The 25,421-nt window shown below is 40.4% G+C and overlaps 1 protein-coding gene and 2 long non-coding RNA genes across 24 annotated transcripts in view; 2 read left to right on the top strand and 1 right to left on the bottom strand.

Moving 5' to 3' along the window:
- LOC127367612 (tripartite motif-containing protein 16-like) overlaps positions 1-25,421 on the top strand; it is an 86,630-nt gene that overhangs the window by 2,900 nt on the left and 58,309 nt on the right. For 11 of the 18 annotated variants that reach the window (XM_051407624.1, XM_051407626.1, XM_051407629.1 and 8 more), the window contains exon 2: positions 14,041-14,254. The exons of 3 other annotated variants lie outside the window; for them this stretch is intronic. In XM_051407624.1, coding sequence (XP_051263584.1) covers positions 14,041-14,254 — 214 coding nt within the window. Of the gene's footprint in view, positions 1-12,619; positions 14,952-25,421 lie in introns of those variants that run through there. 4 more of the 18 variants (XM_051407620.1, XM_051407615.1, XM_051407618.1 and 1 more) reach the window with 4 other exon arrangements.
- LOC127367617 (uncharacterized) overlaps positions 1-25,421 on the bottom strand; it is an 85,146-nt gene that overhangs the window by 8,275 nt on the left and 51,450 nt on the right. The gene's annotated exons all lie outside the window — the stretch shown is intronic.
- LOC127367619 (uncharacterized) lies at positions 22,064-23,295 on the top strand. The gene is made up of 3 exons (XR_007885519.1): positions 22,064-22,437; positions 22,545-22,619; positions 22,812-23,295. It is a non-coding gene; the product is annotated as an uncharacterized LOC127367619 (long non-coding RNA).

Genomic DNA, 25,421 nt, shown 5'->3' with positions numbered 1-25,421 from the left:
ATATTTTGCTCATAATTTGATATGAAGCCTCATTGTTCTCTATTCTGATTCCGTTTACACTGTTTCAATTTGGATTCTGCATTATTCTTGATGCATATGACACAGCTCTCTCTCAACAACGTGAATCTAGACCAGCAATGCTCTTGGAGGAGAGGAACAGAATCACAGCGGCAAAAATGCAGGATTTTCTTCATTTAAGATTTAACACATGTGGAAATGGGTGTAATGTTTTAGATCAGAGCCATATTTTCAAATATTATCCAAAATACATTGGTTTGACAGTGGTACAGTTCATTTTGGTTACATGATCCTCTAGTTTTAATGTAGTATTTCTTGTAGTATTCTGTAGTTTTAATGTATTATTTTGTCTTTGTGTTTTTGTCCTTAAGCCCAAAGCAACAACTTTGTACAGTTGACACAGTGCCATCTCAAACAGCAACTACAGCAAGCTGTGTCACAAGAAAAGCCATCTGGCTATTCAGGTAAAAACAAAATTGTGTAGTGCTTTGCAATTCATAAGTTGTAAGAGGTTTACCATCATCACAGAATATACATACTATTCCAAATGAAAATGAAGCAGAATATGTACTATGCACCTGAACATGGATTCACATATATTTTACAGGATATCAGCAGAGAGGAAGTTCAAGAGGACCAGGCTGAGCAAGTCCTGAGGATCTGTGTCTTCCACACAAGTGAAGAAGATGAAGGTGCATCCGACACTGATGTGTCCATTGTTATTGAAGGGACTGAGGTACTTGACAACTATGGAAGTGTTACAAAGGCCTGTCTCCTGCTCATGAGCATCATTTATGCCAGGAATTTGAGTTACCCCCCAAAAACAAAGTACACTTTGGAAGTTTTTCAAAAGCTTCTTCTAGAGCTTGATGTCCTTAAGCTGTCCCCGAAAATCCTGTCTCTGCGAAACAAACTTGAGTCTGAGTGCACATGTATACGGCACAGTTGTTAATGTGGCTATTTGTCTATTTTCTTATTTTTCTCTCGTTTTAATGATGTCATTTTTATTTGAACTTGTTGCACTGTATTAAATACTGTATGTGGCCATGTGGAGTGGCTACGTTTTGGGGACAAAAGAAAAGAAGTTAGATCAGCATTTTCAAGTTAAACCAGAGGTTCTCAACTGGTGGCTCGTGGGGCCATTTTTAATGGGTCACGGATGTGAGTGTGGGCATGAAAAGAGCGAGGGGCCAAATATCGCACTTTTTAGTGTCAAGATGCTCTGCTTTTTGTAGGATATTACTCATGATACAGAAACAGACGTTTAGAACCTCAGAGCAAAACACTGTTCTTTAAGATAAAAAGGAATAGTAAGCATGTCTTTTAAGATGCACCAGCATGTCAAATGTTTTCCAGAGTTTAAGGTTAAAAAGCCTCTCCAAACGATAGGCTACGTATGCTCTATGCAAACAGTTCCTGAACTTGTCCTTGTGCCTTTAACAAGCTACCTCAAACCCATTTTAGCCACCCTAAGATGAAATTTCTGTCATCGTCTACTCACCCCGATGCCGATAGAAGGACTCATCATGCTCTTCTGGGAGTTTGCCGAGATGTTTGTTTCTCACAAAACTGCATTGAACGGCAACTTGGCTTCAAACATCCAAAAAATGTCTCCATATTGCTCATCTGAAGTAATCCAAGTGTCCTGCAGCTTACACATTCCTAGATGTTTTGAAAAACAGAACAAAATTGTGTTTTGGCTTTGTTTGCTCTGCTTTGCTTCCACTGTGGTGCTGCGTGAACACGGATGGGCTAGCTGGAAGTTAGTAGTGTGTAAGTTTGTGTGCGGCGTTGGAAGGAGCACGCATTGGAAGAGCAGCAGAGCAAACACAGCTGAAAACACAAGTTTGTTATGTTTTGTACAAACGTCTTGGCATGTGTGAGCTACAGGACACTTGGATTACCTCAGACAAGCAGTATGGAGACATTTTATTGATTATTGATGTATTTTTGGACTTTTGATGCTAAGATACCGCTCACTGCAGTTGAGTGGAAAAAAGGTCTCTCAAACTCGCAGAAGAACACGGATGTTAACAAAACTTCACCAATCCTTCTATTGACAAAGGGGTGAGTAAATAATAACAAAAAAATCATCTTAGGGTGAACTATACCTTGTTGTTGTTTTTGCCATGCAAACTTGCTGGAAAATGTTTTATTGAAAAAAATATTTTTTCACTTAAGAAAAATAAATGGGTTGTTAAATTAAACAGTTGCCTCATTTTTGTTTTTTTAAAGTCATTGTTTCAATAAACAAAAACATTAAGAACAAATTTAGGCAATTTAAACTGCAGAAAAATGATGTAAAATGTTGTGTAAATGTTACTTAAATATAGTCCATAAATAAAAGTTAGACAAAGTATTTAAAAATGACCTTGAAAAGCCATTGGTTTTAGGTGAGATTGTTCAGTTTGAAGCAGTCAGAGTTGAAGTAAAACGTACAAAGAATGAGAGAGTAAAATTCCATAACCATATTAATAAACATCAGTAAATTACCTGAGGTTTGCTAGTAAAAGAGACTTATATCTGCGAGTAAAGTTTACTTGAAGATTGCCCTTGTAGAATTTACTTACAATTTCTAAGTGCAAAAACTTTCCTAGGTTTTTCCAAGTAAATATCACTCCAAATGTTTTTCAGTGTAGAGGTTATCACTGCTCATGATGGCTTTTGTTTAGCTGATCTGACATTTCTCTGCTCTCTAAATACATATATATATATATATTATATTTGTGTTGATGTATTTGTATGTTGTTGTTTCTCTTTCACTGCATAGATCCTTAAATTTAAAGCAGCAGACCTTCCTTTATTGTAGATAGTTTGTTCTTATCATTTTGTACATTTCTAAAGAAATCTGTAATTACATTTATTACATTATTTTAACATTACAATTTGCTAGAGGACATTTGTAGTTGTTGTCTATGTACAAATGAGGAAATGTGAGGTGTTACACAAATGGAATCAACATGATCATAATCAATAAAGAGATAAACAGCTGCTGTGCTCAAGAGGTTTGTATTTGATCCTCAATTTGAAACAAAGAAATGCATCTAAAAGAGTGGTGATCAGGGTTCCTGTAACTGTGATTGATTTACTGCAGCATCACAGGTAAAGTTACTCCACCTTTGTCCAGTACTGAAGTATTAAGCATCAATGACAACGTCAGATTGATTTAGTAAATCAAGCATCAAACTATTTTAAACACAGCCTCCTGTAGCTTCAGTTACTAGCTGAGTAAAAAGTAAAGCACTCTGTGTGGGTCCACATTTACATGAAGCACCGACGGAGCTCATTGGATTAAAAAAGTCCGTTTCAATTTAAAGTGTGAGCCGCTGTGAGGTGGAAGAACTGCCTTTATGAGTGGAAGTGAAGCTGTGGCTAACTGTGGGGGGAAACTGAGACTCTTGTGAGGGTAAAGAGCAGCAGGTCGGTGACTTTGTGCTGATTTTATACTTAAATATCTCAGTGGTCCCTGAAGGCAACAGTCTGTGTGTTCATTTAGTCACAAAGCAGAATGTGATAATAAAATGTTGTCTTATAGATCAGCTGTGATTCTGATAACATGCTCTTCTACTGCTACTACCTTTACTACGACTACTGTATGACTGCACATCATTTTTATTACAGTAATAATGATCAATATTATGTATCTGTCACTTTGACCAAGTGGCCAGTGACATTAAAGAATAGTAGTTTCCCAGCATGCTCTGTGTTGTGCTGCTGCTGCTGTTTCTGTTGTGTTTGACTGGTCCTCGCTCAGAGGCCGAGGTGCGTTCACTGACCTGGTTCAATGATAACAGCAGTGATGACTGATTCACTGATGTCTGTCTGTGTGTGTCTGGCTCCACCTGCTGTTTCTTATTTTAATTACAGAGGACAATCTACACTGAGGAACTTGTGCACTCTTTTTATTATTTCCCTTCACTACAAAGAGTCTCTGTGATACAACATTGATATGGTGAGATACTGCAGTACTACTTCTTGTCAAACACTATCAGTACACTGCACCAAGTATCTATGTTTCTATTGCACACATGCTCTCAATCTGTGCTTGGACCCCCTTTCTATCATTGAGTAAACTAAGTGACATATTTTATGGATCATTCATGTTATATTCAATGTAGGCCCGGCTCTAACCAATTTGGCGCCCTAGGCCAGATTTTAGGTGCTTTGCAATAAATTCCACTGCCAGTTATATACATACATATACATACGCAAGAAACTGAATAGCTTTGTCTTTGACATTTTATTTTATTTTTAGAGAAAGAAGTTCCGCAATCAAAACAGTTGACAAGAAAATAATAAATTAGACATAAATAACACAAGAAATAACAGGACAGGAGGATCACTTGATGCTGTTGATGACTGTAGATGTTCCAGGATTTGCAGGAGGTGGATTTAGTTATTTCAACAGCACATCTGAAGAGAGAAGAGGAGTACTGATATGCAGATTAGATTAGATTTAATCTTATTGTCATTACAGTGAAATGTTGATTAGCAGAATGCAAAGAAGCAGTAAACTGCAGTATAATATAACATATGGGAATGTATTAACATTAATGATGTGCACTTTAACATGGATGTAAAGTTTAACACTATAAACACACTTTAGACAATACTGAACTGTAACACAACAAACAACAAGGCTTACAACTCTAATATATAAAGGTGTGAGAAAGGAATAGCATTAATAAAGTCTTATTATTATTTAATAGGCGTGTGGTAAAAAAAGGGAGACAATTTCAACGTATTTGAGCGACTGTAAAAACACTTTGCTCAATATTTCCTGGCTATGGGTGATACTTTTTCATTATACTTCAAGAATGATGCAGTAATCATGACAAAATTTCACACAAATGTTTAATAACATGTTATAAGAAAGTGATGATAAAGTCATCCAAAATTAAACACTAAACACAAAATTCTACACAATCCTAATTTGTTTACTTTTGTCACAAAATGAAATTCCAGTCCATATTCTTTGTATTTTGCAGCTCTGCTGTGTCCATTTGCAGGCACTGTACGTGGAACCACCTGCAACAGCTGTCACACTGAATCTGTAAAAGGGGAAATAATTACCTTTAACTGCAAAACACCAAATTCAGAAATCATCCCTTAAGCAGGATTCAACCAAATTATCAAAGTTTTATTATTCCTTAAAATAAAATTCTGTATTGCCATTGTCAAGTGTTGCAGCCATGACCATAAGGATGCATTTCTCAATGTTCTCCTGTCTTTACCCTTCCCCTGTGTGTCAGTCTCTCCCTGTTTGTCTCTTTGATGTGTCTGTGTGTCTGTGGGTGTTTTTATACATGCTGACTTGCACTTGTTTGCCTCCTCTGTCCTCTTCACCTGGTCACCTGGCAATTGGTTTTCCGTTAGCCATCACAGAAGATATTCCAGTAACTGAGACGAGGACAGAGGATTCTTCTGGAGGAGCTTATAGTGAGAGAACACAAGTATGTCCAATGAGGACGTCTATTATCAAGAAGCATGACGTATGCTACATTGAAAGCCTTTCAATTATTCTTTATTCACACATGCTTACTGAGTGCATTGTACCTACTGTCTCTTCCTCATATTTGTCTCTCAAATACTTGCTGAGAGGGGACACAAGGAAGACATGTGATTAAGGAAAGCTATAGGAAACAAGTCAGCCTGTAGTCTCAAATGTGTAAAAGTCAAATATACCATCCATAGCCAGGAAATATTGAGCAATATGTTTTTACAGTAGCTCAAATATGGTCAAATATGCCACTTGGAGGTACAAATATGGACTTTTATTGTAAAATTTCTCCAAATTTCTGCAGTAAAAATGCTTGGTATTGAGTGTGTGTGTAGTCTTAGATGTGCAGAAGTCAGATATACCATCCTTAGCCAGGAATTATTGAGCAATATATTTTTACAGTAGCTCAAATATATGAAAATATGTCACTTGGAGGTACAAATATGGACTTTTGTTCTTAAATTTCTCCACATTGGTACAGTAAAAATGCTTGATATTAACCATGCTTGTGTAGAAGTCAAATATATCATACATAGCCAGGAATTATTGAGCAATATGTTTTTACAGTAGCTCAAATATGGTCAAATATGCAATCTCTGGAGGCATAAAAATGGGACTTTTATTTTGGGATTTCTCCACACTGGCGCAGTAAAGATACTCGATATTAGGGCTTGACCGCAGTCCCACACTGGTACCAGCAGAGCCAGTCGGCCCTATATGCTCACTATGCTCACTTCATTTTACAGAAACTATGAACACCAACGCATAATTCATTCAGAATTACCAGTAACATGGTAAACAAGAGAGACAGAAAAAAAGGCTGATTCCCAAAAACGTCGTTTTACAGCAGCGAGAAAAAAGTACGACCTGAAATTCAAGCTGTCCGTTGTCAAATTTGCCGAACAAAATAAAGCTGAACTTCAACGTCTGTCGGAGGAAGACAGTAAAAGGGCGAGACTGCGCGGTGGAGGGAGGAAGAAGTCTAGTGAAGAGCTGGAGCTACAAGTGTGTGAGTGGATCCACAGCATGCGGGCACGACACCTCAGAGTTTCCCGCAAGATGACCAGGAAGAAGGCTAAAGAAATCCACGCCACGGTGAGTGACTGCACTGGTGTGGACGTCTTTGCTGCGAGTGCTGGCTGGCTTGATAAATTCCTCCACCGCAATAACTTACAGACTACAACTGTTGGATTTTGTCCCATTCACGACGCGTTTGATTGAGAAAAGGAAGAAACAGGTGAAGAACATCTGGTCTGGTTTGATATGGTTGCCTCGACTACGGTGGATACGAGAGGTACGCAGTGTTCCACTTAAAACTACGGGCCACGAGAAGAGTCACTTGACCGTGGTGGACAAAACTGAAACCTTATGTGGTTTTTCAAAGGGAGAGTCAGGGAAGTCAAGGCAATGCAAACCATCAGTGGAGTGGTGGTAGCATCCTCCACTAATGGCTGGATGAAGGAGGATTTGACTGCAGACTGGCTGAGAAAAGTGGCGGGAAACTAAACTTCGGTCCTCGTCTGCGAGCCTGGGATTCTTACCGATGTCACATCAGCGCTGCCACCAAAGTGGAGCTCAAGCGGGGGCTACAACGTAACCATGGCTGTCATACCTGGAGGTTGTACCAAATACATCCAGGCCCCTGATGTCATGTGGAATCAACCGTTCAAAGCCAGTCTGCATGAATCGTATGACAACTGGATGGCAGGGGAGGCGGGAATATGAGAGCCCCAGCTCGCCGCTTACTCGTAGCCTGGCTCCTTAAAGCGTGGGACGAGCTGGACGCGGAGCTGGTGAAGAACTCCTTCAAGGTGTGTGTGTGTGTGTGTGTGTGTGTGTGACTAGTAAGATTATTAACGGAATATTGTCCTTTAAGGTGTGTGGCTTGACAGTGGCTGCTGACGGTAGCGAGGACCACCTGATCCACTGTTTCAAAGAGAGAGAGCCATGCGCATCAGGGCGAGAGCTGTTCTCTCAGGCAGGACAGGGAGGAAGAGGAAGAGGAAGAGTTTAACAACGAACTGGTAGCTGAGGATGACGATGATGAGGACATTTAAACTTGGTCACACAGTACATCGTAGCCTTTATTAGTGTTTTTTAATGTTGATGTGTTCTGAATGAGCATGTAGCCAGGATTTGGCTATTATTGATCAGCCTTTGGTCTACAGTGTTACTATATTATGATATCTGCCTCACATACCAATAGACTTTATGTTCTTTTAGTTCCCATATTTTTTAGGTAGGCTATGAAGTTTGTTAAACAGTGCAAATACAGAACCTAAAGATTGGAGCATATTGTTGTTAAAGGGGCAACATCCCTTTCATTTAAAGGGCATTGTGGTCTACCTGATTTGTTGAAACCTGTGCAAATAAAACCTGAAATACCACAACTATGGTAAAACCTTCAGCTTTCATTCTTTCTAAGGTCAGCTGCATATTCTCTCTCTCTCTCTCTCTCTCTCTCTCTCTCTCTCTCTCTCTCTCTCTAGGTTGGCCTAGATGAGCTGTCTCTCTCAGAGCTAGATTAAGTGAATGATTAGTAATTCATATGTTGTTTGATATCCTAATTTTTCTTTTTTTTACAAATAAGATTGAAACTGCTTTAAATAAACAATAGTATTTTCCATATTGATCATCCACAGATGAGGCAGGGTGCGTTCAGTGGTTGAGGGAGTTTTACGGTACATTGGATAACCAAAGCTAATTGTATAATATTGTGAGGACTGGACTCATTTACAGGCAGCAGAGCCAAAGCTAAATGTTGTATTCTCTTATTTTTTTCATAGAAATATAATTTGCAATTTCTTGTAGTAAATATTGACTCATATTAAGATTTTATAGAACATATTCTATTCAGTAAATATTGAATGTACCTGATTGTGTTCTGTATAGATCTACTTATTGTCAGCGACCGACAGATGGAGCAAACTGGGTTGTAGTGGGTGTTGAGTTGAGCTGCAGGCCGCGCCCCTCCCTGCCTGAGTGCATCAGGTGTGGGTGTGTCTCCCAGCCTGAAGGCAGCAGACTGAGTGCACCAGGTGGAGATGATTTGGTGATCGGGGGAGTTTGGAGGCACTCACTCACAGGATGGTGAGAGGAAGCAGTGTGTGGAAGAAATGGTTGGAGAGACTGGACTTGGGTAAATGAGACTGCAGGACTAAAGCTTGTTTCAAACAAGGAAGAAGGAGCCGGGGAGCTTTCATTGATGTCATCTGTTTTCGTAGCTTTCATTGGAGTTGTTGTGAACTGTAGACTGATGTAGACTTGAGCATTTGGGAAATTGTGATCAAATTCAGGTTAAAATGTGATATATTTAATATCATGTGGGTTAAAAGTACAGTTAAGAAATGTGTATTTTAAAAAGGATTCAAGCTAAAAGTCATTTGATAAATGTGATTTATGTTTATTTAACTCTTGAGGCACCTTTAAAACGAACATACAAGTTTGAACCCGGGGACCCAAAATGGTTCCTCATAAAAGTGTAATAAAAATGTCATATATTAACATTTTTCACTTTCACCACTTCAACTCTTTTCAACAACTTCAGACCTAACCATAGATAGAGTTTTTACAATTGTTTACTATTTGTTATGTTTTCATGCCCTTTTTGTCATAAGATGACGTGTATTGTCGTTTGCGTGTGTTCACAATTCAAGGCATAAACCACTGATTTGAGGTACATTTTACATGCATGTGCTCCACATTTGGTGCACTTTTGTCCAAACCCTTCTGCACTGTGGGCACAAGACACACTGCCTCTGCTTTCTGGAGGGCCCTGGCTGTGGCTCCTTTTCCTCCTCTTCCTCCTCTTCCTCCTCCTGACCATGGACCTGGCTTTGGGCTTGTAGGACTAGGCTGGCTGCAGAAGGTAAATGGCAGGGACTCTCCATGTGTGGGGGACCATAAGATTACCCAATTTTTTTGGTCTCCATGGAGCGGCGTCATCCTCCATTGCCTCTAACTCTAATTCCTCCTCTTCCTCCACTGAGCTGCAGGGCACTGGCAGGAACCTGGCTGTAGTATAGCCTCCTGCAACCCTGCATCCTCATATGGGGACATAGTTTTATAATAAAAAAAAGTCATGATTTCCTCATAGGAGGACACAATTTTTTGTGAAAACTACAAATTGTTCAGAAACAATGCTTGTTTTTACATCTATCAGGTCCTACTAATCCTAAATAGCTAGGAGAAATTGAAAATGCACCCCAAACAAAAGCTCAGGTCTCAGGAGGGTAAAAGCGCATTGAGTGGTCTGAAGACTAGAAAGGTTTTATACAAGTACAGATCCATTTACCATTTACCATTCCAACTATTCTCACACACTTCTAACATGCACCTGCATAAACAGCCTATACCAAGCATGGCAAGGTTTTTTTTTTGGGGGGGGGTCATCAGACCTAAAACCTGTTTTCCCTGTATTTTGAAGGTAGTGGCTTAGATTTATTAGGTATTCATGGGAAAAGCATTATAATATGTCAACATTACAGTATATCAAAAATATGTGGTTATAATGGGAGTCAATGTGTCCAAGTTGGGCCCGAGGTGAAAGGTTGTAGGTATAGGGTCGAATCTCCTATCCTGTACACCTTACAATAGAGGGGATCATTGAATTTTAAGAATAATAATAAAAAACAAATCCTTGCCAAGTTTCATACAATAAGCCTTTAAACTGACCGATATTTTGAGAATCAAACAAGTCAAAAAGGCACAGTGTACACGTTTGGTACCCCAAGGTGCCTCAAGGGTTAAAAGAGGTAAAAGCTGCTACAGATCGTTGGGTTAAAATCATCATTGAACAGTGCTTTAAAATGGATTTAATTTAGTTTGGTGCTTTAAATGTTGGTATTTTCTACTGATTTTCTAGATTAATTTCTAGTAGTTTAAATGAAGTCTTTGAGTTTGGGTTATGGTGATTGATTATGGTTTCTGGGTAACATTTTCTTAAAGGTCTATTTGTGTTTGTATTTGAAGGTTTTTCACCTGTTATTGGCCTTGGAAACTTTCAAAATAAAAGAAAGAAAGCTGAATCTTGGTCATTGAGTGAATTCCAGTCCAATCTTCTGAAGCAAGCTGCCTTTTCAAGTGGGGGGAGCTGCAGGTGAAACCTCACAGTGAGGGCCACCTGACAGTGGGAGCACTGGGCTGTCAGTGGGTGTGACTGTGTGGCAAATGGTTTACATGGCTTATGGCTCAGGTAGGAGGGCCCCTTAGCAGAGGTTGCTGAAGGCCCTAGGGAGGTCAGGACTGGCTCTGGGTACCAGGTTGCTGAAGGGGGGAGCATCAGGTCAGTTGCTTTTGTTCTGTGACAAACTGGGATGTTTACTGATGTTGTTTAAAATGAACAGAAGAGACATTTGAAGTGAATATTCTAGTGAACTGGATCACTGGTTAAAGTCAGTGTGTGTGTGTGTGTGTGTGTGTGTGTGTGTGTGTGTGTGTGTGCTGGGTGTCTTGCAGGTCTGTGTGTGAGTTCATCGGCGCACTGGGACCACCTGGCCAGTCTCCCAAGGGCTCTGAAGATCTGGACCCCTCGTTCCTCCAGCCATGTTCCTGTTTGGTTGGCTTCGGCCGTGTCATTAGTTCAGTTTCTGCACCTCACAACGCCCTCATTTATGTGCTGACACACTGATACCACTGACCAACACACCTCATCATTCCACTGTGGGATTGCACTTGCATTATATTTTAGTAATAAACTCGTTTATCTCCCATTTATTGTCACAGCTCAGGAGCCGGGTGTCACACTGACATGTGAATATATGGAGGACTGCACTTTCCTGTATCCATATTGTTCAATAAGCAGCAGACACAGGTTCATTCAGTTCACAATGATTCGTTGTTTCCATTCCTCTAAGGCACTGGCTCCCAGCCTTTATCCTTCAGGGACACCTTTTCTATCACTGAGTAAACTATATGTTACACATATTTCATATTATATTGAATAATAACAATAACAGCAGAGAACAGCTGATAAACTGAACAATGAACCCAAACAGTGAACACAATAACTGCAGCAAGTTTGTGTAAAACCAGAGATTTGGATGAAGTTTGAGCAGATTATTTCCTTTGAATATTGATCAGAGATCAGTTTTCCTGATATTTTAGGGAACTTTTTATACAATTCTCTGTCTGTATTATGTATTCTTTAGTTATTTAGTAGGTCGGGAGGCCTTCTTGGTTTTATGGGGTGTTAGAAAACTTTAGAAAATAAATACAGTAGACATATCTCAGCATTTTTGTTTGATTTGACTTTGAAGACCTGAACACAAACTATATTCACAGAACCTCTGATAAACAGCCTCGTCCTGCATTAAAGAAGTTCAAACAACCAAAGAGCTAAAATAAAAATATATATAACAGTCATATTGTACATATTGTTTATTTTTCTCTTTATAATATTTTTATTTTTGTGCTTTTTGATTTGAAGTCCTTGTTTCCTTTATTTATAGTTTTTAGCACTTTATGTTTATTATGTACAAAGATAACAAGGCAAATTCCTTGTATTGAAAACCTTCTTATAATAAAACTCACTCTGATTCTAATATCTTGTTCTTTACATTTTCTTTAATTAGCAAGTAAATAACAGACTTTAATATCTTCTCACCTCCGATATAAAACTCAGGATGAATGTAATTATGTAACATTAATTGTATTGTTTTCATTGTATTCTGGTGTAATACATAACATAACATATTTACTCCTTTAAATTCATTGGAAATCTTTTGATAGTTGTTTTATGATTTAATAATCAGTGAGTAACTTTTGGATGTTTTTCTTCATGTTGCCATCTTGAGCTGTTTTTCCTCTTTGTACAGGAAGAGAAGTTAGACACAGTGAATCTTTTACTCCTTTCCAGTCAGTTTTTATCCATTTGAATTTGACATTTTCAGTGTGTGAGTGGAGAGGACTACAACTGCATGTTATTGTGCAATCCTGTGTTGTATAATGACAATAAAACAGAACTTTAAACCCTCGATAACCCCTCCCTCTTCTTCCTGATTCAAACACAGCGAGCTACACTCTGTTCATGTATTTCCTTGTTCCCTCCCCTTCAGATCTACAGTTTGTAGATGGGTGTAACCAACATGAGCAAGAGCTGACAGGCCCCATTCACTGCAGAGACACATGTTGTTGAGATCAGAGCTCAACCCGGCCTCATTTATAAGGAAGTGAAACTCAGACAGTCGTTGTCACTGAGAGGTGAAATGGCGCAGAAAGGAGTTCAGCTGGACCAAGAAACCTTCTCTTGTTCCATCTGTCTGGATCTACTGAAGGATCCGGTGACTACTCCCTGTGGACACAGCTACTGCATGAACTGTATTAAAAGCTACTGGGATGGAGAGGATGAGAAGAAAATCCACAGCTGCCCTCAGTGTAGGCAGACCTTCACACCGAGGCCTGTCCTGGTAAAAAGCACCATGTTTGCAGCTTTACTGGAGGAACTGAAGAAGACTGGACTCCAAGCTGCTCCTGCTGATCTCTGCTATGCTGGACCTGAAGATGTGGCCTGTGATTTCTGCACTGGGAGAAAACTGAAAGCCCTCAAGTCCTGTCTGGTCTGTCTGGTTTCTTACTGTGAGAAACACCTCCAGCCTCATTATGAATCACCTTCCTTTAAGAAACACAAGCTGGTGGACCCCTCCAAGAAGCTCCAGGAGAACATCTGCTCTCGTCATGATGAGGTGATGAAGATGTTCTGTCGTACTGATCAGCAGTGTATCTGTTATCTCTGCTCTGTGGATGAACATAAAGGCCACGACACAGTCTCAGCTGCAGCAGAAAGGACTGAGAGGCAGAGAGAGCTCGAGGTGAGTCGACAAAACATCCAGCAGAGAATCCAGGACAGGGAGAAAGATGTGAAGGAGCTTCAACGGCAGGTGGAGGCTATCAATCACTCTGCTGATAAAGCAGTGGAGGACAGTGAGAAGATCTTCACTCAGCTGATCCGTCTCATGGAGAAAAGAAGCTCTGATGTGAAGCAGCAGGTCAGATCCCAGCAGGAAACTGAAGTGAGTCGAGTCAAAGAGCTTCAGGAGAAGCTGGAGCAGGAGATCACTGAGCTGAAGAGGAAAGACGCTGAGATGAAGAAGCTGTCACACACAGAGGACCACACCCAGTTTCTACACAACTACCCCTCACTGTCAGCACTCAGTGAATCTACATCCAGCATCAATATCCGTCCTCTGAGGTACTTTGAGGATGTGACAGCGGCTGTGTCAGAGCTCAGAGATAAACTACAGGACGTTCTGAGGGACAAATGGACAAACGTCTCACTGACAGTGACTGAAGTGGATGTTTTACTGTCACAACCAGAGCCCAAGACCAGAGCTGGATTCTTACAATATTCACGTGAACTCACACTGGATCCAAACACAGCAAATACATGGCTGTTATTATCTGAGGGGAACAGAAAAGTAACATTCATGGGTCCACAACAGTCTTATTCTAGTCACCCAGACAGATTCACTGACTGGGTTCAGGTCCTGAGTAGAGAGAGTCTGACTGGACGTTGTTACTGGGAGGTGGAGTGGAGAGGGGAAGAAGTTTATATAGCAGTCACATACAAGAATATCAGCAGAGCAGGGAGCTCATATGAATGTGGATTTGGATTCAATAACAAATCTTGGTCATTATATTGTGGCAATAACAGTTATAACTTTTGGTACAACAATGTCCAAACTCCTGTCTCAGGTCCTCAGTCCTCCAGAGTTGGAGTGTATCTGGATCACAGTGCAGGTATTCTGTCCTTCTACAGCGTCTCTGAAACCATGACTCTCCTCCACAGAGTCCAGACCACATTCACTCAGTCTCTCTATGCTGGACTTTATCTTTATTTTGGATCCACTGCTGAGTTCTATAAACTGAAATAGACAGAAGTCGTTTCAGGGACTTTGTGTTAAACTCTGAGTTTGAATCCTTAAACTGATTTTGTCTTGATGTTTGTTGCTGAGAGCTGATTGTTGTGGCGTTTCTTCACTGCACAGAGATCACCTGTCAATCAAACATTGTGGGCGGTACTTTGACACTGTAAATGTTTGAGTCTCTTTAGGTGGCGCTCCTTCCTGTGTCTGTTCAGCCATAGAGGTTATCACTGCTCATGATGGCTTTTGTTTACCTGAACTGACATTTCTCTGCTCTCTAAATATATATATATATATATATATTATATTTGTGTTGATGTATTTGTATGTTGTGTCTCTTTCACTGCATAGATCCTTAAATTTAAAGCAGCAGACCTTCCTTTATTGTAGATAGTTTGTTCTTATCATTTTGTACATTTCTAAAGAAATCTGTAATTACATTTATTACATTATTTTAACATTACAATTTGCTAGAGGACATTTGTAGTTGTTGTCTATGTACAAATGAGGAAATGTGAGGTGTTACACAAATGGAATCAACATGATCATAATCAATAAAGAGATAAACAGCTGCTGTGCTCAAGAGGTTTGTATTTGATCCTCAATTTGAAACAAAGAAATGCATCTAAAAGAGTGGTGATCAGGGTTCCTGTAACTGTGATTGATTTACTGCAGCATCACAGGTAAAGTTACTCCACCTTTGTCCAGTACTGAAGTATTAAGCATCAATGACAACGTCAGATTGATTTAGTAAATCAAGCATCAAACTATTTTAAACACAGCCTCCTGTAGCTTCAGTTACTAGCTGAGTAAAAAGTAAAGCACTCTGTGTGGGTCCACATTTACATGAAGCACCGAGGGAGCTCATTGGATTAAAAAAGTCCGTTTCAATTTAAAGTGTGAGCCGCTGTGAGGTGGAAGAACTGCCTTTATGAGTGGAAGTGAAGCTGTGGCTAACTGTGGGGGAAACTGAGACTCTTGTGAGGGTAAAGAGCAGCAGGTCGGTGACTTTGTGCTGATTTTATACTTAAATATCTCAGTGGTCCCTGAAGGCAACAGTCTGTGTGTTCATTTAGTCACAAAGCAGAATGTGATAATAAAATGTTGTCTTATAGATCAGCTGTGATTCTGATAACATGCTCTTCTACTGCTACTACCTTTACTACGACTACTGTATGACTGCACATCATTTTTATTACAGTAATAATGATCAATATTATGTATCTGTCACTTTGACCAAGTGGCCAGTGACATTAAAGAATAGTAGTTTCCCAGCATGCTCTGTGTTGTGCTGCTGCTGCTGTTTCTGTTGTGTTTGACTGGTCCTCGCTCAGAGGCCGAGGTGCGTTCACTGACCTGGTTCAATGATAACAGCAGTGATGACTGATTCACTGATGTCTGTCTGTGTGTGTCTGGCTCCACCTGCTGTTTCTTATTTTAATTACAGAGGACAATCTACACTGAGGAACTTGTGCACTCTTTTTATTATTTCCCTTCACTACAAAGAGTCTCTGTGATACAACATTGATATGGTGAGATACTGCAGTACTACTTCTTGTCAAACACTATCAGTACACTGCACCAAGTATCTATGTTTCTATTGCACACATGCTCTCAATCTGTGCTTGGACCCCCTTTCTATCATTGAGTAAACCAAGTGACATATTTTATGGATCATTCATGTTATATTCAATGCAGGCCCGGCTCTAACCAATTTGGCGCCCTAGGCCAGATTTTAGGTGCATCGCAATAAATTCCACTGCCAGTTATATACATACATATACATACGCAAGAAACTGAATAGCTTTGTCTTTGACATTTTATTTTATTTTTAGAGAAACAAGTTGCGCAATCAAAACAGTTAACAAGAAAATAATAAATTAGAAACTAGAAAATTCCTAAAGCAATTTTGATTGTGCCTTGCTCTGGCCCGTGACACTGGCCCATACATTACTGACACTGCCGAGTGGTTTACAGTACAATGAGGGGAGACACCTGTGTTTAATTCGGCGTCCGCGTGATCCACTAACAACCACGAATTTCAGTGTCTTTTGTGACGTTTAATTAGCAAAGTAATCCTTTGTCCTCTCTAGCTAGGTAGTGCTAGCACATTAGTAGCTTATCCTCTCTAGCAAGCAAAGCATTTTAATTAATTAGCTAGTCTTCTAATACCTTCTTCTACCTACTGATTCTCTTTAGCTAGCTAGAGCTAGCACACATAAACACATTAACCAAAGCTAGCGCTTAGCTACGTGCTAATCGCTAGCTAAGCGCTAATCACTAGCTACGTGCTAATCGCTAGCTAAGCGCTAATCACTAGCTACGTGCTAATCGCTAGCTAACTGCTAATCGCTAGCTAAGTGCTAGCTTTGGTTAATGTGTTTAATTGTATTATGCTCCTGAAGGAGTGCTAATGTAAATTAAGGAACAGCTCATAGTAGGGTAAAATATTTAAGGTGTACTGTTCTTATTTTGTGTTAATATTAAAATCATTCAGCTTTAAATTGTTTGTTTGTTAGCCACCTGCTAATTATCTTTAGCTAGCCAGCTAGCGCTAGCTTAATAATGCCTTGTCATTCTCTGTAGCTAGCTGTGTGTGTGTGTGTGTGTGTGTGTGTGTGTGTGTGTGTGTGTGAGCAGGCTTTGGTTGTCATGGCAATCAGGGGAGCCCACAGCAGCTGCGCGCGCTCTCTCTCTGTCTCTAACTCCTCAGAGAGACAGAAACATTTAAAATGAATCCCCTCGAACCCATGGCCAGGAACGACCGAAATGAAAACCGAAAACACCGTAGGCGTCGTCATTTTGTTGACTATAGCACTGCCGAGTTTCAGTGGTTAAAGTTAAAAAATGTGACCTGGGGAGATTGAGAGAGAAGAGGTTCAACGAGCGTCTTTCAAGATTCCTCCTCTGAAATTAACATGGGAGTAGATGGGGCTGTGAGAGGGCGTTGCTGGCTTGCTTATGCAAGGCACAATAATAAATAATACAAGAAATTCAATATAAATAGCCCACATAAGTATAAAATTTAACTACCTACAAAATAAAAACTGTAAACAAGTGATGAATGAAATTAATTATAAATACAATATAAATAAGGCACCGCACAAAATAAGATATTATACAACTCTAATATATAAAGGTGTGTGAAAGGAATAGCATTAATAAAGTCTTATTATTATTTAATAGGCTTTGCTATGCAGTTAAATTAATGTGGGTTTATTTCATACTAAGAAATAATAGAACCAACTTGTTCTAGTGTCAAAATATTAAAAGTTGCACCTTTTGTTTTTTTTCTTCTCCCATTGTGGCGCCCCCTAGATGGATGGCGCCCTTAACGTTTGCCTATACTGCCTGTGCCACGGGCCGGCACTGGGGAAGAGTGCGTGTGGTAAAAAAAGGGAGACAGAGCAGAGAAAAAGCACAATTTTTACCATTTCACACACACACACACACACACACACACACACACACACACACACACACGTTTTTATTACCCTGTGAGGTCCACTGACTGGAAGGGTCCTTGTGGGATCCACCCTTTCTGAGTGGTCTAGAGACTTGGTTTTAACTGCTAATTTTTTTTAAAATTCCTGTGAGGATGAAAATGACTTAAAGCATCAAAACCTCTCACATAAATTTTAAACCTGAATTTTGGCTCCAATGGGGACCAGTCATTGGTCCTCCAACCCCCACCCCCCACCCACATCATGTCTATAAGCCTCACAGAGGTAGAGAAAAGCTCATTCTGGCCTTCAATAATCAATACTGACAGAAGTGAAAAAAACAGCAGCCCTACTTAACTTTAAGTAAATGTTATCTCACACAAGACTTTTTGAAGTTAATCTTACATGATTTTATTAACCATGTTACTCAGGCATAAACATAGTGACAGCCAACATCTGGTCACTTATCCTCCACTTGGTGTGTACAGGTAGGTATAGAAGTACTGAATACATGAACAAGAATGCATTCAGAGCAGCACATGGATCTTCTAAACATGCACAATCAGAGAATGTGCGGAACAAAACATTCAAGTGCTCTTTGTTTTTCAGTAAATTCTTTTTGCACTTTCACGCTGAATGGCAGTGATCCGGTTTTTAACACAGAACTTCACCGCAGTCCAGCTTCTATTTTTCAGTGCCTCTGGTGAAGCCTTAATGCAGGCATTGCAGTCCGATTTTCCTGGTACTTCATGGACTTCCGGACTTCACCAACTGACCAGCTCCTCTTCTTTGAGGTTTCTATGAAAGAAAAGAAAAAAAGAAAATCAGGAGTGGAGACAAGCGATTCAATTGGCAATTCATCAACTGTTCAGTTATTCAGTTTCAGTTTTTCCTTGCCACTGTCACCAAGTGCAGCTCATGGTGGGAATTTTTGGAATGCCAAAGAATTTGGTCTCAACCTGCTCTATATGGAAAATGGCTTGAGGTAACTTCATTGTAATTTGGCGTTATATAAATTAAATTTCATTTGATTTGAAAAGTGATATTTTGATATCAATACAAAGTCTTAGAAAAAAACTATTTGTAACCTTTTTTCTCATTATTATTTGTACACACTGGTGCATTACCCAACTTTTTATGTATTTCATATTGTAGAATAAACTGGGAATCTCCAGGATTACAGATTAATGTATTAAGTGTTGTGCTGTCTGCACTGACTGGCTGACAACAGACTAACAAGACTAACCAATGAATGCATTTACAACAAGTCACCAGGTTATCTCCTGCTGTGAAGAGAGAGGTGCCGTCACTCACTAATGTTACCTGCAGTTGGTCAGTAACCAGATTTTTCTGCCCTTTTTCTAAAGATTAATGTAACTAAGTAAATCTAAAAGTAATAGTTATGCACACAGTGTTTGAAATACCTCGTTTAGAGTCACCGTCATCACCGTCAGTCTCACCAGGTTTCTGTTTTCTCTTATGTCTTGAGGATCCTGCGAAATAATGAATGATGGTGATTACTATTATTAGTATTATTATTATTGTTAATACAAAAGTCAGTTACCTGTGAGAGCAGTCTCGCGCTGAAGTCCCGTGGGATTTTACTTGTTGGAGGGAAACGCAAAAGAAGAGATTGTTGCAGGAAGTGTGCAAATCGGAGAGTAGTGTGTGAAGACATGGACATTTTTGAGGGGGAAATAAACTTTTTTTCGTTGCGAAGGCCGTGATCGATTATTCTGGGCTTTCGGTGAAGCGAGCGGGGGAAAAACAGGTAGGCGACAGTACTGTTTTGTACAGTTTCTGCACAACGTATGAGTTGAAAAGGCATGTTGTTGTCACGTAAGGGCCCTGATCAACATGATTAAAATGTCTGTGCAACATGCATAGACATTTTAATTGCATTTTGTGTCTGTTAAGAGGAGCAAAAGGCACTCTTTAGGATATGCCCCCAAGAAGTGTATTATAACTAACTGGGAGCTCTGGCCATTAGCTGCAGGAACTCCAGTTTGCTAGCACCGGTTTTGGTCGTTCTTTTTCCTATCGACAGTACGCGGTGACCTCTCGTGATCAAGAGTAGAGTAAAAATCTGCCGAAGTTCCCCTTTAATGCACACGACTGATGTGTAACCCACCTGATGAGCAAAAAGATGAGTACCCGCCCATCTCTGTCTCTGACAGGTCACTGTCCACAGCTTCTAATACCTGTTCTGAACACCAGGAAAACCAAACAAAATATCATATGAGAAAAGGATGTTTAAGCAGAAATGACACTAAATAAGATGTTAAGAGTAAGTTTTCTTTACCACTGGGATCAATCTGGATTTGATCCAAGCTCATTCCCTTGTAGTCTGACAGCCGGCCCTGTCAACCCAATCAACACTTTACTGACTTTAGCCAACTCCAGTGTCCCTTCAGGTAGTCTGTAGTACTGTCTGTGTACCCGTATGTCATGGCCAAGAAAATGTGCCAGTGTGTCCACCTCATTATCCTTCAGGTTGAGAACTGTGGACAGCGTGGAGACCTGCCTTCTCAACTTGGTTGAGGACAGAGTTTCAGGATGCTTGGCCCCACATTCCTTTGCCATCTGTCTGATGGCATCTCATCCCCTTAAGTGGCTCTCTGCTTCAGCTCTGGCAAAGAAATAAGGATTGTCATCAGGCACACCACAGGTCCGCCGATGTACAACCAAGGCCTCCATTGATGACAGCATGTCTGGTGTTAGAAGGATCGGAACCTTCCTGTTTCTTTTCCCTCTGATTTCAATCCGTTGAAAATGTTGGCAAAGCTTTTGCTCCAACTCTGAAAGACCTAGTGCCACATCTGAATGAAGTTCTGAACTGACTCTCAGGGTAAATGTACTAAGTGGCATCTTTGATACTTCACCTTCTCTTCTGCGGTTAAACAGGATCACCTCAGCAAGCGTTACACTGGCCAGCTTGGTCCAGTTCTTCTTGCTTGGGTTATTCTTCAGATTCCTTTGGTATTCTTCTCTGCACTTTTGGAGGTACATGTGCATGTTCTTGACATCCTCAGTGAAAGGAAGGAGCTGAGGAGTTTCACCTCTTTCAGAGTTTGTAGGGCACGTGATGACACACACACATCCCACTTTTTCTCAAAAAGACCCCTGCTCCTGTTCAGGTTGTTTAGAAATTCCTCATTGTCAGAGTCTGCCATCTGCGCCTCACACTCAAGAATATCTGCAATCTTCTTGAGACTATGACCCAGCTTCAGAGCCAGCGATGGAGTTTTGTAGGTGTTTTTCTCCTCATCAAAGCCAGCCACAGCTTTTACTGCTTCAACCACAAAGTTAAAGTTTGAAGGCACATAGAAGTCCTTAATTCGTTTCAGTCTACCACCTGTCCGTGACTGCTGAACTAGTCGCCCGATTTCCTGCATTTTTTGTCTAATGTAGTCATGTTTGGTTTTGTCATGTCCATGCTTGGAATACAAATGTTCTCCAAGTTTCAAAATGGTTCTCTCTTTTTTGATGATGTTTGTGACTTCATCTTGATGCATGGCATTTGTTAGCTCCCAAACTTTTCGGCTAACGCCATCTGGGACAGGCTGTGCATATGCACACAGCGCCTGGATCCAACTTCTACCTGGCTTTGACGTGCTACATGTAAGTGAAAGCCTGCACCTGGACATGTGCCTCCACAATGATTTTCTTTTGAGCAAAGCCTCACAGTTTATACAGTGCATGTAGTCACTTGCTTTCACTGGTTTTGCAGTTTGCTGACTTGGGATCAGTGTGCCACTACCAGTTTTTAGGACCTTGTTGTTATGAGCACGGTCCCCTTTATTTCTAATGAGGTCAAAATGTGATTTTCGTTCCTTTGACTTCAAAGGAAAACGTATTGCTTTAGCTACAGCAGCACCATTTGTCTTTTTTTGCAGCTTCATTACGGACACATTTTTCAGGCTTGTGCCATCACAGTTTTCGCTTCCTGTTCTCTTCTTGTCTTCATCTGAATACGTTTCTTCCTTTTTCTTTCTCTTGTATGTCCTTTGTGACGTCTTCTGCTTCACCACTGGAACCTTGCTCATGGCTTCTTTAGGACAACCCTTCTCTGCAGGACGAGTCTGCAGCTCTAAAGGAGGACACAGTTAAACTAAATGCCCTGACTGTGGTCCTTCAGAGAGGAGGGGGTGCCACAGACAACACAGAGGTGCTGGGGGGATTACATCTTGCAGTTTAGCAAATACAAGGGGAAATACTTCAGGTGGCTGTTGGACAATGATGTACTCTTTACAATCTACCTCATCAACACACCCAGAAAGAAGAGGCTGCCAGAGTGAACATGACTGAGGGGCACAGCGAGGCCAGCATGGCATCTTTTGTGGGTTCTGCCCGCAGCTATGATGAAATACAATTAAAACCCAAAGCTCGAGCAGCCTCAGAGGACGAGCAGCTGGTTGGCTTTGGCTGTGGACCAGAGAGCAGCTGGAGGGAGGTGTGGGACAGGAGGGCTGACGGCTACGCTGCCTTCATCATGAGAACTAAGTGTTTTCAGGGACTCAGATGTACAGACTGCAGCAGTAGCTGATAAGGAAACAGTCGGCCTCTGTCTCCTCTTCACCAGTTCCTGCCTCAAGTGCACCTGATGAAGACACCAGTAGGTCTTCTTCATCACATGTAACATATGCTTTTTACCACAACAATGTATGTCTAATGTAGAAATACATTTTTACAGCACTGTAATTCTTTATGTTTGTGTCACAGTGATGGATGATGATGATGAGGAGCTGGAGAGAGCGATGAAGAGCATATCACCCACCAAGGAACTGGCACAGTGTTGTAAGTACATTCTTTCTTCTACTGACTGAACATTCAGAATCACTTTAGTCTCAAACAGTGTTCTTAAACGTGACGTTTGCTGTACTGTTTCATCTGTTTGTGTGTTATTTATGCCATGTGGAAATATTAGTAATACTTCATACATTTACTGATGAATGCTTTTGTCATCCGGTTGTTGTTCTGTCCTTGTAGTCCCACCGTGCCGACAGTGAAGAGACCTGTAACCATTCCTCCTGAGCTGCAGGTTCTGGTGACAGAGGTTGCTCATCCCAACAAACTGAGTTCTTTCAGCGTGAACTTCAGCTAACCGAGCGCAGAGTGGAAGACAGAGCGGAAAAGAAGAGGAAACTGCCGGACCCTCAGCCTCGAGGAACAATGTGTCGTTTCTGTCACACAGAGCTGAAGCAGGGTCCAACCAGCAGACACACACACACACACACACACACACACACACAATGTCCTTTAACATAAACGCCGTTCGACCACGGAGCATTGCATTCTGTGAAATTACAACTGATTAATCTGATTGATTTAGTTGTTTCCTTGTATATATTTATAATTGATTATTGGATATAAAACTGATTGATATGTTGTTTATTCTTGTTTTAGCACTCTCTAAACTGCACTGAAGACACGTGTGGACAGATTTAATAAAACAATGACTTTTAGCACAGAACTTGTTTCACTTGATTTCATCTATAAAGCTCTGGTCAGCTCATTTCCATTATGAATAATAGTATTTAATTCATCTTTGAATGCAAAAGAGTATCAGTCTTTATGACAAATATAATTCACTATAATATTACGTATTATATTGGTACTATAATTGTTCCATAAAATTCTCAGTTTGATGCAGTTAGTGTGAGACTTCCAGCCACAGGCTCACATGTACATTGAGCCAAAGCTAATTGTATAATATTGTGAGGACTGGACTCATTTACAGGCAGCAGAGCCAAAGCTAAATGTTGTATTCTCTTATTTTTTCATAGAAATATAATTTGCAATTTCTTGTAGTAAATATTGACTCATATTAAGATTTTATAGAACATATTCTATTCAGTAAATATTGAATGTACCTGATTGTGTTCTGTATAGATCTACTTATTGTCAGCGACCGACAGATGGAGCAAACTGGGTTGTAGTGGGTGTTGAGTTGAGCTGCAGGCCGCGCCCCTCCCTGCCTGAGTGCATCAGGTGTGGGTGTGTCTCCCAGCCTGAAGGCAGCAGACTGAGTGCACCAGGTGTGGGTGTGTCTCTGTCAGGGACTGAGCTGGCAGGCATGAGGAGTCAAGGGTAAATGTTCACAAAAAGTAATTTTATTCACGAAAAATAATCAATTTACAAAATATACAAAATGTTCTGGGCCCATAAAAGAGGTCAACTAAACAGAACTTAACTCAGGCCACATTAACTGAACAAACTGAACATACTAAACCAACCAACCAAACTGACCTAACTAAACTTTTCTTCTTTCTTTCTTTTAGATTTGTTTGGCGGCAGGCATCAAGCTTATAGGCGCATTGCCACCTACCGAACTGGAGTGTGGTACATTAGATGACCCTAACTAAACTGAGACATTGGGGAAACTTAAATAGTGGCTGATCAGGCCACTCTGACACACAGGGGGAATAGACTAAAACACAACATTTAAACAAACCATAATAACCTCAAATAATATCCAGATAATGCAGCCAAATATGAACTAAGGAAAATACTTAAAATACTAAACATCAAAAAGTATAATAATCAGAAATAACTGAACTCACCAAGGAGAAAGCACAGCGTCTCCCCATGATTCCAGCCAACATGGTGTAGCCCGATTATCGACCCAACCCCTTTTAAGCTCTCTGATTCTGCCAGCACTTCCTTTGTCAGCCATCTGAAGAGGAGGCGGGTGGCGAGCATCAGCTCAGTTGCTTTTGTTCTGTGACAAACTGGGATGTTTACTGATGTTGTTTAAAATGAACAGAAGAGACATTTGAAGTGAATATTCTAGTGAACTGTGCGCGTGGCGTCAAATTTTGAACCTTCGCCATGAAAGAGGGATTTGAACTTCTGCGTACATGATCCAATCTCAACGAAACTTCACGTGTTTGATAAGAGTCCCGCCCTGAACACGTCTATGTGATAATATTCAGATATAGTGAGAGCCCCACCTAGTGCCAACAGGAGGTATCACGTTTCATACTTTCATGTTCTACTCCTCGCAGAATGATCAGATCCAGCTGAAATCTACTTATAAATCCATAGTGACAGCGCCACCTAGTGGTGAAAGGAAATGAAATTTTTATACTTTTATTTATATCTTCCCGCAGATTGACCAGATCCAGCTGAAATTCTGTCAGCGGTCCCTTAGGACGATGCCGATGACATCTTATGAATGTTAAGGATTTGCGTGGAACGTTGTTGCCATGGCGCAGCTTTTGCGTTAACATTTGAACACTTTGGGGGACTAAACATGCCTTAAAACTCATGAAACTTTGCACAAAATTCAGTCATGGCGAAGGCTAAGGTATTGTCTTGGTCCCATAGATGGGCATTGGAAAATGGCTTATCCACGCCCCCCAGAATCAGCCCCCAAGACAGGTATGACCAACATGTACACTGACATGTGAATATATGGAGGACTGCACTTTCCTATTTCATATTATATATTATAATATTATATTGAATAATAACAATAACAGCAGAGAACAGCTGATAAACTGAACAATGAACCCAAACAGTGAACACAACTAGAAAATTCCTAAAGAAAGTTTGATTGTGCCTTGCTCTGGCCCGTGACTCTGGCCCATACATTAC

This window comes from Dicentrarchus labrax, unplaced genomic scaffold (assembly GCF_905237075.1).
Source record: "Dicentrarchus labrax unplaced genomic scaffold, dlabrax2021, whole genome shotgun sequence".
In the NCBI taxonomy this organism is placed as follows: Eukaryota; Metazoa; Chordata; class Actinopteri; family Moronidae; genus Dicentrarchus; species Dicentrarchus labrax.
Note: the sequence above shows the minus strand (reverse complement) of the source record. Positions and strands in the feature narration are given on the sequence as shown.